This window comes from Acinonyx jubatus, chromosome A3, assembly GCF_027475565.1.
Source record: "Acinonyx jubatus isolate Ajub_Pintada_27869175 chromosome A3, VMU_Ajub_asm_v1.0, whole genome shotgun sequence".
In the NCBI taxonomy this organism is placed as follows: domain Eukaryota; kingdom Metazoa; phylum Chordata; class Mammalia; order Carnivora; family Felidae; genus Acinonyx; species Acinonyx jubatus.
This window is the reverse complement of record NC_069388.1, coordinates 113,149,553-113,165,066: the sequence shown is the minus strand read 5'-3', so window position 1 is coordinate 113,165,066 and position 15,514 is coordinate 113,149,553. Positions and strand designations below refer to the sequence as shown.

The window sequence follows — 15,514 nt, the reverse complement described above, 5'->3', positions numbered from 1 at the left end:
TGCTCTGGGTCCCAGGGTCAATTCTCTGAAGTTTTCTATGTCCAGGATAGGGGACAGTGACATACATGTGTGTGCACACCTCCATGTGCACACGTACACACACACAAACACACACACACACACACCAACCCAATCAAGGATCGACTAAATATACTGTGTAGGTCCTCAAAGACCCACAGCAGAGGACCCAACAAATTGTTTTTAAACGTAAGGTTTATCTCCCTCCTGAGCCCCACATCAACACTTGAAGTCTTCTATACCTGCTACAAGCCTAGGCTTCCCTCTATCCCCAGAGAACCGTGCGCAGGGAATAGAAACCTGTGTCTCCAGAGCAAGGGAGCACTGATACTCACGGTCATTGCTGAAGTCATCCACCAGTATGATTTCCTGGATCAGATTCATAGGAGTGCGGTTCAGTACGCTGTGAGGCGGAAGGACGGGAGATAATTAGGACTTCTGGCAGTTAAACGTATGCACTAACCCGAGCTTTAAATAGACACCACTGCATTTGAGGAATGAAAACTGGGAGCAACCAACGGGCTTGTGCAGTCATGCCGTTCCCCTGTGCGCCCCTGGGATACAGCCCTGCTTTCCCCTAGTGAATGCCACCGCACCCACCCAGCACCCAGACAGAAACCCAGGAGTCCTCCTCAGCGATATCCCGAGACCCCACACCGAGTCAGTGACCAAGACTTGCTGGTCCCGCTAGAAAAGGTCGCTCAAACCACTTCCACCTCTTCCACTTCTGTCCCGGTTCAACCTCTTGCCGGATTTTTTGCAGCAGCCATGACCTGCCTGGGCTGTCCTCTGGGGGCCTCCAGAGTGAGCTTTCTGAAGCCCGGAGCTGACGTCTCATCATGCGACTTTCCTCACCAATGCAAACAAGTTAAGTTGACAAAACCTTCACTGTCTAGACCCAAATCCTCAGCACGCTCTTCACTGTCTGGAGACGGACCCCATTTCCAGCCTCCTCTCGCCTAGGGCCCTTATCGGGTGACATCCTGCTGGTTTGTAACCGAGAGCTGGGTCTGCCACACTGCCATGGCCTGATATGCCCCTTCTCTGTCGCAAGGACCAGTTCAACGTACTTCCTCCCCTAAGAGCTTTCCAGCTACTCAGTGAGAACGGATGGCTTCGGCTTCCTGAGGCTTCTATCATGCCTAACTCTGAGGGTTGGTTTTTGCTGGCCCCTCTGGGCAGAAAGGTCAAGTCTAGCCCAGGGGATCAGGGTCCTTGTCAGTACTGTGCTGCCAGAAGCCAGCTCAGAGCCGTGGCCCGCCATTCCCTCCAGGGATGGGTACTGTACACCTACTATGTGCTCAGCATTGCATTGGGTATACGAGGAACAGAGGGAACATCAGCTCTGCCTGCCAGATGCTCAGAGTCTAGGAGCTATTTACTACAAGTGTGTGATCTTGGGCAAGTTACCTTACTGCTCTGTGCAGTAAGTGGCCCCATCTGTAAAATGGGGATAAGAACAGTAGTACCTATTTCACAGGGCCACTGGGAGAATTCGAGAGAAAATTTTTATAGAACATTTAGCACAAAGTCTGGCTCGGAGTAGTTGTCTGGCACTATCTTTGTGCAGCAGGAACAATTCTGGGATTGACTTCATGTGCTGGTCTGTGCTGCCGATGTGCACTCACAGGGCAAGGCTGGATTTCTGGGTTCCCTTGGGGTGTCGGGCCATATTCCACTTCTGAACACCCCAAACCACGCAGTTCCTCAGACATCCTCGGGGCCATACCACCCACTGGGGGGTGCCCATGGCCTGGTGCGTGTTGGGGAGGGGGTTCAGCTGGTGCTGGGGGTGGGGCACTGTGTGAGTCTCTCCTCTCAGGGGGGCCAATCTGAGCCCTGTTTCTGGTGAGCCGCCCTGTCTAAGCAGGATGCAGAGACTCTCCAGGAGGAGAACTTTGCCTGGAGCTACTTTTATTTATGTAGCCTTAATTCTCACCATGGCAACTGGTAGAAGGTGAGAGAGCAACCCCGACTCCAAGCCCTGAGCTGGCTGTTGGGAGGTGGGGACACGGAGGGGCAGGAGGTGGCAGGAGGAGACCCTTACCACACAGGATCAATTGACAGTCCCAAAGAAAACACACGCCAACCCAACGACCAGTCTCCTGTTCAGACAGGGAAGGGGGGAGGGAGGCAGAAAGAGGGGGAAAACCTGCTTGAAGAATACCCTCTAATGAGGTTTGATTAAGGCTGCAGCTTCTTCACGTGATTCCCCCCAAATCCCTGCCGGCTCTTTGAAATTCAAGAGTTCTCTTCTGTGAACATCAAAAGGTAAATCGCATGCAGCTCTGGGCTGGTTGAACTGAGAGATGATTAGCGAATAAAAAATGTCCAGGGTTTAAAAAAGAAAAAAAAAAAAAAAACAGAAATCGTCAGCAGTAAGTGCTAATTAGACCATTTCCTGGTAACACCTGGCTTGTTTTTTGCTCCCCTAATCAGAGCAATTGGAGTGATAGCGGGGGCTCCGTGTACGTGGCCCTGGATTGGGAGAGCCTGAGGTGGCAGGTGCTCTGGGCTCCTGGGGTGGCTGGTAGAGAAAGGTCAAGTCTAGCCCAGGGGCTCGGCCTGGCCCAGCTGGTCCCCCAGGGGCCCCCTTTCTGAACCACCGCTGCCATTCCCACCACCCAGACCCTGCTTGCTCCATTCCTGGAGAGCTGTGCTCTCCCCAGTCCGTCCGCCAGGAGGCTTCACCAGCCCCTCTGCCACCAAGCCAACTGTCCCTTTCCTCCAGCTTAGGAAAAGCCCGTCCCCCACTACGGCGTTCCATGCCCTTTCCACACAGCCTCCGAATGGGAGTGAGTGCTCACCTCACTGGCAGGCCCAGATCACACCCTGCCTGGGAATTATTCTAGAACTGAGTCTCCTACACACAGCTCACTTCTCTGCCAGAGGGCAGCTAGGCAGAGAGCAACTACCTACACCTTCCACAATCTGCCTGCCGAGCCCTGACGGCGGGAGCCCCCATGGAGCACCCTGGGAGGCGGCGGGCACGGCGGTGTGAACGGCGTGGGAGGCCGGGCGGCCCCCAGCATTTCCTAGCTGTGCCATCCTGAACAAGACGCCAGGCCGCTCCCAGCCTTCGTTTTCATCTGTAATTACATTTTCCTTGTAAAGGCAGGCGATATTAATACTTGACCTACTTCACAGGCTCTTGTGCCTTATGAAATGAGGAAATGTATTTGAAATTGCTTTGTGAACTCTACGGTGCTGTATGCAGGCAGGGTTTCTCCAACGTTCCCTAAATGTCAGTGGGATGAAGACCTGAGGCGGGCTGACCGTTGAGTCTGGACCTTCTGGAGTCAGGCTGACTTGGGTTCAAGTACTAGAGCTACATATCCACCATTTGCTGGCTTGAGAGCTTCAGTAGGTACTGAGTCTCCAGCACCACAACTTCCTCGGCTGCCTGAAAGGTGCTCAGCATGGAGCATGGCCCAGGGGCTGCTTTCAGAATCCAGGTTATTGATAATAATGATGATCCTGGTTCTCAAAGTGTGACCCCAGGGCAAGCAGCATCTGTGCTGCCTGGGCACTTATTAGAAATGCGAACGCTCGGGCCCCACGCCAGACGCACTGGGTTAGAATACCTGGGGATGGGACCCTCCAGGGGATTCTGATGCCTGCTCAAGTTTGAGAGCCCCTGCGTAACAACACTGCTGCGTCCCCAGGCGGGAGAGCATCAGGACCCCTGCCACTGTCCATTGTACAGGACCCCTCTGTGCCAGGCCCTGCCTGAACCCACTCACTCTTCTCCACCATCGTGTGAGGCAGTTATTATCGGTAGCTCTTGTTTTGCAGAAACAGAAACTGAGGCAGAGGGGTACAGGAGCTTGCCCAGGGCCACACAGTTGGTATAAGCAGAGTGGGCAAATCTGGCCCCGTGTCTCTTTTCTTATCCACCTTAACCTAAGAAGTTGTTCCCTCTAAATCCAGAGTTTTACCAAAAAAGAAAAAAAAAAAAAACAACAGTAAGGAGATTCAGGGTATAATCATGCATGCTCCAGAGCCCCCACGGGCAGTGTCGGGTTGAAGGACACTCCAAAAGGAAGGGGACAGCTCTGGTCTCACATATACACAGGGACCCACTGCAATACCAGATAAAGATAAACCATTCCTCGGGGCTTGCTTCTGTCTCCTTAAGAAAAGAAGTCCCCTCACTGATCTGGGTTGTGACTCTCCCTGCCCCCATCACCCACCCCCATCATGCCACTGCCTAGCTCTGAGTACCTTCATGTACACCCTCCCAGCCCCCAGCCCTCACCCAGCTAACTCAGGAACTCAGGGGGCCAGAGAGCGAGGGCAGGGATGGGCAGAAGGGCGAAGGTTTAGTCAAGTGCTGGGGGGAGGGAGGGGGAGGAGAGGGTACATTCCGTCCTCCCCTTGAGTGTCTTTCCCTTGTGAGAGCCTGGCAGCAGAACCATCAGAATTCTAGAACATTAAAGATGAAAGATACTTTAGAGAAGATCCTTTCACTGATGACAAAGCGAGATAGGAAGAGCTCCTCATTCAGTCCTGTCTCAGTGGCTGGTGATTTATTTGTGCATGAAGATAGGGAATGGAAGGAAGAGAATCCCAAGGCAAATAATACCTGGCCATGGAAACTTCTAGAAGTAATCTTCCTTGCTTCCCCCCCTCCCCTAAAATTCACTTCCACCGTGCTTATGATATAAAAGCCTGTCTGTTCACACAGTTTTACCCTCATTCTGCTGTTTTCATATATCACACTTGGGTGTTATATCAGAAGTTCCTCAGAGGCAGGAAATAGGTCCATGGGCTCTCCTGGCAAAGTGCCCAGGAGTTTGGTGTGTGGTCTGGCACTTCACGGGTGTCTACTGAAAAGTATGGTGCTGATGCGCTGGTCCTAAGCCCTCTTTCAGAACACAGGGCACCAGGGCCTTGGGGGCAGTGCTCATCAGGCTGGTGGACAGAGGCACTGGGTTACACCCTTAGCTGCCTCCCAACCTCCCCGCTTGAGCCAGAAACCTGAGTCTTGGCTCCTGTGCTTCCTAGCCCGGTGGCCTTGGGCCTCTGTTCACGTCAGGCACCCCTGACTTCAAAAGTTCCAGTTCCGGATGGGACTCCGACTGGACTGAGGCATAAGGTGTTCTGGGGACCATAAAGCCCAGCATACATTTAAAATAGTAATGATATTATTATAAAGTATCATTATTACTATTGTAAAAGAACAGCAAGAAGAAAAGATAAACTGTGTCTTAGAGTTGAAAGGGAGGAGTCTACAGAGAGCACCTCAAGTGACCTTGAGAATATAAACACAGTGTTACGGAACTATGGGGAGCCTGGGAGCCCCACAGGATAACACCCCCAAATGTTCCAGGTAATGTCTTCTTGTGGGAAATGTGGTAGAACTGGAAACATGAGGGATATTTTCATCTCCATCCTTACAGATGTGGTCAGTGATCTGCCCAAGTCACATGGCCAGGAAGCAGTAGGGGAAGGACTTACTTGACCCCAGGTCTTGTGACCCGAGGTACCTGACAGCCTCTTTTGAGAGCTCGCTCACCGTGCAGATATGGAGATAGCTAATGCTGCTCAAGCACCGACTCTATGCCCGCCACAGTTCTCGGTCCCTTGTCTAACCCAAAGCAACACTATGCGGTAGCTATGGTTATTATTCCCATTTTCTTGATCAGGCAACTGAGCCACAGGGAGCTTTGGTAAGGGGTGAATAAGATGCAGTCTTGCCCTAAAGGAGTTCACTGAAGATTACACCTGGGAAAAATGCATTAAGTGCTAGAGTAGGGATTTGTAGTAAGAAGTCCAGAGGAAGGCTCTAATGGTGTGTGTGCGTGCGTGTGCATGTGCGTGTGTGTGTGTTAAGGGGGTGGAGGTGCGTGGTGTCAGAGGACTCCTAGAAAGAAGAAGAGAGGCCAGCCTGGAAGGTGAGGACTCCTGCTGATCCCAGTGCCCTCGTGGAAACATCTGGCAGACATAGTTTGTTCCAGAAACCCTGCCTACCCTGCCCAAGCAGACCATGATGGCCATGGGGCTGTGGTCTGGTGTTTTCAAAGTAGTCACCTTCGCTCCACCATGTCCCTGCTCAGCCCAGAGGCTGAGAAACAATGTTTCTCCCTTCACCAGAAAAAACTCAGCTAAATCGGATCACCCCATACCCCTGTTCCCCCCCATATGCCTGCACTGGTTTACAAATCGGAAAGGTACTTTGTTAGTCTACTGCGAGACTCACAGTGACTCCTGACAGTGACTCAGGACATTTTCTGGTCAAGAGCTGAAGCCTTGTTGGGAAACCAAATGCAAACCTGGGGGCCTGGAGGGCGAATGCAGAAGCCAGGGCAGAAAAGGCAAGCAGCTGGCCGAAGGAAGCAGCCAGCCGGTTGCCAAGGACATCTGGGCAGCAGACAGAGTTGCCCCTGTAGACAGGGGGGAATCAACACATACTTGGGCAGTTCCCTCCTTGCGTTTCTATGGGATGCACTGACCCTGCAAGGCAGACATTCATCGTAAGTGACAGGTGGCGCCAAAGACTTGGTGCCCGCCATCAGGGCGAGCCTGTCGCTGACTCCCTCCCATCACCCGGAGCCTCCCTACCTGCCCACAGCCAGGCACAGGAAGGTGTGGCTTAGTGATGGAAATGACAAGAGATTTCACCATGTTTGGTCATCCTCTCCTTGGCCCTCCTTCTCTGTGGGATCAGGTGACCATGCGATGCGCTGCCTTCCAGATAGGGATGGGCTCAAGCAGGCCATGTGTCCCAGGGGCATGGAGGTATCGCAGGCACTTTATCCCAGGGCCGACCCCAACACCTCTATCAGGGATGCTGAACACCACCACCATCCACAGCCTTGCCTATAGAGGCTGCTAAGAACTGAGGTCAGAGTGCAAGGGTTTGAACCCTGCTTCACCACTGTTAGCTGAGCAACAGTGGGCTTTGATTCAGTACTTCCAAGTCTCAGTTTTCTCAGCTGCAGAGTGGGTACAGCAGTGGCCTCCCACCTCCCCAACGGACAGCATGAGCCGAGGCACGTCTGCACACGAGGGGACCTCATGATCGATGGCTGCCATTACCACCTTTGAAGATGCCAATGCTGCTGGAGACTTGAAAGAGGAAGGGGGGCCGGATGGTGTTGGGGGGAGGGTGGGCATGGGGAGAGGGCTCCAGAGTTATGGGAGGGACATGGCATGGGGAAGGGAGGCAAAACAACCAGGGCCAGGTCTCCAGGGCCCTGTCTGTGCTCTGAGGGCAGTTTGCTGGGAGCTGGCGCTGGGGCTTTTGCAGGTCACAGATTCATGCAGGCCACAGGCCAAGGTAAGGATGCACCTGTTACAGCAAGAGCGGACCCAGACTAGGAGCTGAGGGTGGGTGGAGAGGCAGAGCGGGGTTGGTGCTGCAACAGAAGATACGCAGCGGGGAAAGCAAATATCAGCACTGCCTTCGAGCTGCTCTGCCGTGTGCTGCGGCTCCTGGCCACATGGAGGCTGTGGAGAGGCGTGGACTGGGACTTGCAGTGCCTGGCAGACCCAGGTTCTAATCCCAGCCCAATGCTGGGGTGAGGTATTTACTCAGCGTCACCCCTCGGCTCCCTTGTCAGCTGTGGAAGTTAGAGCTCATGTTCCAGAGACAGTCTAGCACGATGGTTAAGGGCAAGAGCTCCAGATCCTCTGTGGCTGCCACCGACCTCCAAGTTACTGACCACCTGGGGCCTCTGGCTATCCCCCTATAAAATGGGGTAAGAGCCGCCCTCACAGGAGGACGAAGAGCGACAGAATGGATGCGTAACATGTATCAGACAGCACCTCCATGGAGTGGGACATGCCTGACATTCTTATCACAGGGCCAGCCTGCCAGTGAGCAGACCCGGTCTTCCCAAGGGCTGGGCCTCGAAGGGCTGATGGATGGATGGGGGGGGCTGTCTTACCTGCGGATGGTTCTGAGCAGGGTGGAGCGGGCCTCGTTGTGGAAGGTGATGATGATGCTGGTCGGGGGCAGGTCTGCACAGTACACCAGCAGGGTGCACCTGGGGAAGGAAAGGCAGGAGCACAGGTAAGACCTTTGGGGGCAAAGCAGATCTAAAGGGCTGGCACCAAGGGGCCAGGTGACTGGCGGTTGCCGGTATAGACAGATGGCTGGCATCTGGGAGGGCTGACCTGGTTGCACGGTGCAGATTAAGACCCCAGGGCAGGAAAGTTCCCAGAATGACTGAAGTTCAATTTCCTACCACCTCAGGGGAACTTGGGCTCGCATCCAAATTAAGTAAACGTGCAGAACAGAAATGTGGGATTTCTCGCATGTCCGAATTCATGCATGGAGGTTCCTGGTAGCCACACAAAGCCACCCCAGGTCCTGGGCTCTGCTCCCTGGTCTGTGTCCATCCCGGACAGAGCCCCCACCTTGTCCTCGGCCGGCAGCTCCAGTTGACTGCACCAGGCTGACCCCTCACCTCCTGCCACACACAAACATGGAAATCTGGTGTGTTTAACAAGGCAGAGCCCTAAAACCCTGGCACAGAGACAATAAAACCCCATCTTAAAAAAGCATTCATTTCCACGTGTCCAGGATCGTTTCATATGACAATTACATCTGGGGTAATTTCAATTTAATACCTCGCTGCAAGTGAAAATTGTAGCCCGCAGCCTGAAAATTACTATAATAATGAAAATAAACCCGCCAAGTGATGCCGGTGCCACCAGGGACTATCCCTGGATAAGTGCTTCCTCCTGTTTGTCGCTCTTTCGGGGGCTGTCCAATTACGGGGAGTGGTATTAAATGAGGAAGTAAATAACAGACATTTGGTGAGTCAAACATGTCTTTATTTTCCAATTTCGTCCTAGGCTCAGGGCTTTGCATTTGGGGTCCAGAGATCCAAGGATGGACTCCCAGGGGACCGTGAACCCCTTGAAATTGTTTGCAAAGTAGGATAGGCAAAGGTGCGGGTTGTAGCTTTCACTAGATTCTCAAGGAAGTCTGTGGCCGAAGACGCTTAATCTCAGTCCTAGGCCAGAGAGCCTGACGCCCCTGTGGCCTCCCTGATACGTGAACACGTTCCTCCAAGAGCAAACCCTAAACAGAACAGAGAAGGCTGGGCTCTTGTGCTCAGGGCCTGAGCAGATCTGGGTTTGGGTCACCCACCAGGAGCCAAGAATTGGGAAAGGAAGGCTCCAGGGGAAGAGACAGTGAAAAGGTAAGTCATGGCCTTTAGGCCTTCTCCTGCGGCTTCCAGAGAGACAACCCCTCACCACATCACGTCAGCTGTACCTACTAAGAACACCCCCTGGAATTCACCCCTTCTCTGTCATCCCTGTGGGCCCGGCTCCGAGAGTCCTGCACCTTCTGTCCCTGCCAGTCACGTCCTGTGTGCCACACAGCTCCGCCCATGCCTTCCTCTGGCTTGAAGCCCTCAGTGGCTCCTGTTGCAAAAAGTCCAAACTCCCGACACAGCCCTCAAGACCTTCCACATTTGCAGCTCCCTATGTTGGCAGAACTCTCCACCACCACTCGCACTAAGACTTCTGCATGGAGCAAAGTCCTTCCTCCCTTCTTCATCTAATGAGACCCTACTCATCCTTTGAGACCCTGAGCAATTTTCCCTTCTGCTGTGAAGGTGTTCTACACTCCCCCAGATAGGTAGTGACTTGTTCTTCGTGTACATGTCTCTCTTCTAGAGCTTCCTGATGGGACTGTCTCCCTCACTTGACTATGAGTTCCTCTAGGAAAGGACCCTTGTCTATCTCCATGGTTCTAGAACAAGAGTTAAGTATACTAGATGCCCATTCATAGGGAAAGGGAGAAAGAAATTCAGGAAATGCATTTCTAGGTCAACTGATGACTTAACCTTTGATGTATTTCAAAGGTGTGGCAGCCAGCCTCCCAGAAGGCTTCCAGGAACTCTCACCTACGGGTCCTCATGCCTTGTGTAGTTCTATCCCCCTCACTGAATCAGGGCTAGCTCCTATGACCAGCAGAATATGAGTGACAGTGGGTGACTTCCAAGGCTAAATCACCAAAGCACTGCCACCTGGAGGGAAGCCAATTGCCGAGGACGTTCAGGCAGCTCGGCGGAGAGATGCCTGCGTGCAGAAGAACTGAGGCCTCTTGCCCACAGCCGGCACCAGCTTGCCAGCCATGTGAACGAGCACCCTGGAAGTGAATCCGCCAGCTCCGGGCAAGCCTATAGATGACAGAAGCTTCAGCAGCTCTAAGCCAGAACCGCCCAGCCAGGATGCTCCCAATTCCTGGCCCACAAAGACTATGAAGGTACGCCACGCTTCCTACTGTTTTTAGGCTGCTAAGTTTGGGAGGGGGGTGGTTTATTTATGCATTTGTTAGCTATCATGAAAAGAGAAGGAAAATGCCGCGACATGGTCCGCCGATGAGAAGAGCCCTTGATGTGGCCTATGTTTGTATACAGAGCTGAGTTTAAATTGGGAGCAACGAGAAGGAAGAGAGCAGGCGGCTGGTTGAGGTGGACGTGGTGGGGGCCCTCGGCTGCTGTACTGCAGGGTCCGTGAGGGCACAGAGAGGATGGAGATACCCAGGCAGAGGGGGAGGAGGCAGTGAGCATGGGCAGCACCAAAAGGAATGAGGTGGATGTCAGGGAGCAGAAGAATAACCATCTGTCTTCTGCAGGAAGCTAACAGAGCTGAGAGCTTTGTAGGACCTCCTTGTCTCCATCAGAGATGGGGAGAAAGAGAGAGACCGAACCGAGTGACTCAGAAGGCCACTACTACCAGGGCTGTGCCAAGGGTCAGGTGCTAGGCACTGCCTTAGGGATGGCTTTCTCTTCTGCAGCCTGGGAGGCATGGGGGCCCCAAACTCTAGCTTTCGTGATGTAAGTTATTTAAGGACAACTTGGTGCGGGAGGGTGGTAGTGGGAACAGCTGCTCAGAGAGCTTTTGGGGACAGAGACCCTTTCTCCTGCCTTGGCGACATCCAGCCCAGAGGCAGGCATGTTCATGTGCGACAGCCCAGCAGTATGGACACACACAATGCTTGGAGGGCAGAGAGGCAGGCATCACTCTCCCCGGCTGGTGAAGTCTTCATGGAGCTGGAGGATGAGGTAGGGACGGACCGAGGGACATGGGGTATGGTGTCCCAGTCCCAGCACGATTCTGGACCCGCAGACTGAGTGCTGAGTGAGACAGGTCATAGAATACTGGCCTGGGGGTCATATGCTACTGACCAACTGTGGGACTGTGAGCAAACCCCCTCCTCCCCAGTCTGCTGTCTACTCCTCTGTAAGACAGGTTGGACCCCAGGTCCTCCTGCTTAAGGTCCCCCCAGCATCAGTAATCAGAAGCTGTGATTGTCGCTGACAGTGAATAAAACACAGTTAATCTGAAAGACCATCAAAAAGACCATTTTCAGCTTAGGCTCAGCTGTGTTGCTGGACATCGAATTTTCTTTTCTGAACTGTTTCCTCATCTGGAAAGTGGAGACAATGATTTTTTAACTTGTAGCGATCCCCCCCCCCCCCTAGATTATCACTATGTTGTTAGGTAACAGTCCATGTTTGACAAAACGGTAACTATCATTATTTTCAACGTCAAGTTCAAATGTGCGGACAGCTCCTCCCATGGGGTAGTTCTGTCCTGTCTGACAGAGGGAGAGGGGCGCTGGGAGGCAAGAGGGGGCGAGAGAGCAAAGAATGTAGCATCAACGTTAGAGAGAGGAACCTGGGCTGTGATGTCAATGTGAATCCTGGATCTGCCGAAAACTGGCTGTGTGCCTTTGGGCACATCATTTGCCTTCTCAGAGCCCCAATTTGTCACCTATACAATGCAGACAAATACCTCCCTTGCAGGCTTGTCGTGAAGACCCCAGGCTTCACGTGTTTAACAGATGCTGAGAAGATGGTAGCTAGAATTATCATGACTACAGTGGCTGAACCTGCCTCCATGCACTGGTCCACGCTTATGGACCAGAACCTTAAACTCATGGTTGAGAAAAGGAAGGGGCCTTGGAGACGAGTCAGTTCAACCTCTTAAACTGGACAGAACTTGGTGGTGTGCCAGGCATTGGTGGGAGCCTGGGCCGTTGTGCTCCTGGACCTCACTCCTCTCCAGCCTCCTGTGCCTGCAGGATACAGGACAGGGGCTCCTCTCTAGGTGGGGCAGGAATCCCCTAAGTGCCCCAGCATGCACAACCCAGGGAGGGTAGGCAGCAGGGCAGAGCCTCACAACATGATGGCACGGGCAGCCTAGCCTGGCTGAGGGGACTTCAAGGCATCTTCCTTCTGCCCCTGGTCGCAGCACATCCACTGTCTCATCTGACCCTTGCAACAGCATCTGAGAACCTCCACTCCACACAAGAGGAAAACTGGGGCTCAGGCTCTCCCTCAAGGCCACACACCTGGTGAGGGATTCAGAAGAGCTGAACCCGGGTCCCGTGACTTTTAACTGCGATTTGTCTCTAGCGTCCTGCAGCCCTGCTTAGGGACAAGCACTAGGCACCGGCAGCAGCAAGGCAGAGAGGCTGAGAAAAATCCTTCAAACTGGACGCTGTGTGGAGAGTCAGCTCAGATGGCGGGCTCTCTGGGAGAGGGATCTAAAAGATTAATCAAACAGCAAGATCCATCAGGGACACCAGAGGAATGTCAAAAGCTGCAATGCTAAGATCTGGTACCCACAGACAGACAGGAAAGCTTGTTTATAATTTATTAAAGATTCAGGGGTTTTACTGGAGGGAAGAGTGAGTGAGCCGGAAAGATCGGGGCGGGGGTAGAGCCGGGAGGAAGGACGGCCCATGCTGTGTGGGGAGACTGACGCCAGCCCGCCCGCCCGGGCTGCTGTCCCCATGGCCCCAGCACCTCCTGAATAACATATGCTCCACTGAGCTCATTTCCCATGTGTAGTTTATTCTCTCCTGTTCCTCTCTTTTCTTTCTTTCTGAAAAATTCACCTGAGATTCTTGATTTCCCCAAGTTCAGCTGTGTCTCCAAGTGCTTCCTGAACCATCAACTTCTTGAGTGTTCAGGGCACTTACAGGCTGAGGACGCCTCCATAGTGGTTCTGAGATGCCGGCCCCGGGACACAGGTAGGAACTTCTCCCTCTCCCATCCCTTTCCATCACCAATTGCTGCTCCCCTGCTCGCCCTCCCCTCCCCACCCCTGCACCCAAACAGGTGCCAATGCGGCTATGCCAGAAACGTACTAAGCAACGGTCAGTTACCCCAGAAATGTAATGTTGTACACATGCCTTCTATTTTATTGCACAAGCTCGTGACACCGGCACTTACAGCTGCCTGTAAGTGGTGTGAGGATATCAGCATCATCCCCATTTTATCAGTGGGCAACAGAGGCTCCTGGTGGTCCTAAGTGTGCCTGCTATAAGGCTGGGGCCAGGTCCTCCTGAACATACACCTTCTCCTACAGCGTGCCATCCTTATGGAAGAAAAGACATGGTCATAAATGACAAACATTTGGGGTTTTATCCTGGAGTGTGGAAACAGGAGGGAGTGATGGAGAGGCAGATGCAGTAACTCTGAAGCAGAGACATAAGTATTTTTACCCAAATGTTGATGGAAAGGAAAAGCCACTGGACTCCCCTGCAACGGACATTGGCACCAAGTGTGAGAAGACAGACTCTTGAAGGCGGTCTGGTGTCCCAGAGGGGAGACTGAGGACAGTTAGAGAAAGAGGAAAGGTCACGCAAATATGTGGCTTGATGTAATGGAGATCAAACAAGCCTGTGGGCAGGGGGGTGGGAGGAGTGGGGGTGGGGTGGACACCCAGGGTGTGTCATTTATTTGGGAGCTTGGAACTTCACTTCTCTAAGCCTTAACTCCTGGTTTACAGGGATGACCTATCTACCTCAGGGAATGTTTTTAGACTACTACATAATGACCCCTACTGCGGGCATGTAGTGAGTACCCTGCATAGTTAACACTCACCAAAACCCTCTGAGGGGCCACTGCTTAACAGACTCACTGCTTAACGGCTGAGGCACAGGGGGGCTGAGTAAGTTGCTGCAGCCAGTGCAGACATTTGAACCCAGGCCTGCCAGACGTCCTTGTCACCAGGCCACTATCATCACCATGCCATAACATCTCCTGGCCAGTACTGTTCCAAGCACAAGGGTATCCATAAGCCTCCAGCGGCTGCTCAGGTCCTGCCTGCGCCCTGTGCTCTGTGTGGACCCATGTGCCCCCAATTCAAGTCACCAACCCAAGAAGCAGTTGCTACTGAGCTGGGACCTAGCCGTCGCAGTGACCTGCCCAGAGGAGAGGGACAGGCTGCCGCTCGTGGGCCAACTATTGGTTGGGCCACCGCAGGGGAATCCCGACAGGGGCTCTCACTCACCGCCAAGGTGGAGCCCGTGAAGGTGTGATTTCCATGAGGCTCTGGGAGGAGCAATTCGTGAATACGTGTTCCTAAACGGAAAGCTGCTCCCCTCCCTCTGATTCCTTCAGACCCACACACACTGCAGAGGTCAGACTGAGGCAGAGAAACGGAATGGGTTGTCTTCTCTGTATGTTCCATTTCCTGAACTCTATGGCCACAAAGGCCAAGGGAAACACAGCTGTAAGACATAAAGTGAGGGTGGCACCAGTTTCCTGGGGGAACACTGTCCCCGAGGGAGCGACAGTCTGTGGATTCCCAGGTGCAGGGGCCTGTGGCACATCCTCTATCCCTCCCCAACCTTTGTCTCGTCTTACCATGCCATGGTTCCAGCCCCGAAGAGGCCTCAGAGAGAATGCCATCTCTCCCCCTCATTCCCCCAGACGCCAACACGCACCCCAAAGCTGGTGTGTGTGAGGAAGAATGAGGAGGGCAAAGCTCTTAGCCAAGGGAGCTTTCCAGAATGTCAGCTGCCTAACGACAGCGACAGGGAACATGCCACCAGCGTTTACGATCACAGATTCCGTTTTCAGAGCTGAGACCATCCAATACATTCCTGGCTCAGTTCTACATAAGGAAGCCTGCTCCCAGGCATGAGGAGAAGGAAGATGGCCCGAAAGGTATAAAATGCCAAACCTCTGCCTGGCCTCTAGGTCCAAGCCCAAGTCTTTAGAAGAGAAAAATGCAAGCAGTATGAAAAGTATGACAACTGTAAAATCAGAAATTCCTTTTAATCTCATTTCATGGGCAACACTGATACACTGTAAGGCATGAAATTTTTATTTCATGTCAATTTCACTGGGATTTCACATGCAGATTAATTTGTTCATCCACATAAACATATACTGCTCCTAGGTCTTGCCTCAGCATCTGTCCTCACTTAGTATTACAGAAATCCTGCATCGCATTAAAGGCACTTAGAGTCACTGCGATCTGCTACTCCATTATGCTGCCACATTTTAATTGGTGAACACTTTATTAAGTTCCTGTATTCTGGCAAGGGGTTTTGTGAGCCCTCAGGGCAGGGAAGCGAGCTGCCTAGAAACGTGGCTGGGTGCTGTGGTGGGCAGCAGATGGCCTCCACCCCCCAAGTCCTTGTGTAGTGCCCTCCTCTGGGAAGTGGGCTGACCCTGGGGACTGGCTTCTCAGGAACAGAATACAGCTAAAGTAACAGGATACCGCTTCT

General features: G+C 53.0%; 1 protein-coding gene across 3 annotated transcripts in view; it reads right to left on the bottom strand.

The window, feature by feature from the left end:
• Positions 1-15,514, bottom strand: part of GALNT14 (polypeptide N-acetylgalactosaminyltransferase 14) — a 208,150-nt gene that overhangs the window by 41,781 nt on the left and 150,855 nt on the right. For all 3 annotated transcript variants that reach the window (XM_027033492.2, XM_027033488.2, XM_027033487.2), the window contains exons 3-4: positions 7,911-8,009; positions 354-421 (exon numbers count right to left, since the gene is read on the bottom strand). In XM_027033492.2, coding sequence (XP_026889293.1) covers positions 354-421; positions 7,911-8,009 — 167 coding nt within the window. The remainder of the gene's footprint in view (positions 1-353; positions 422-7,910; positions 8,010-15,514) is intronic.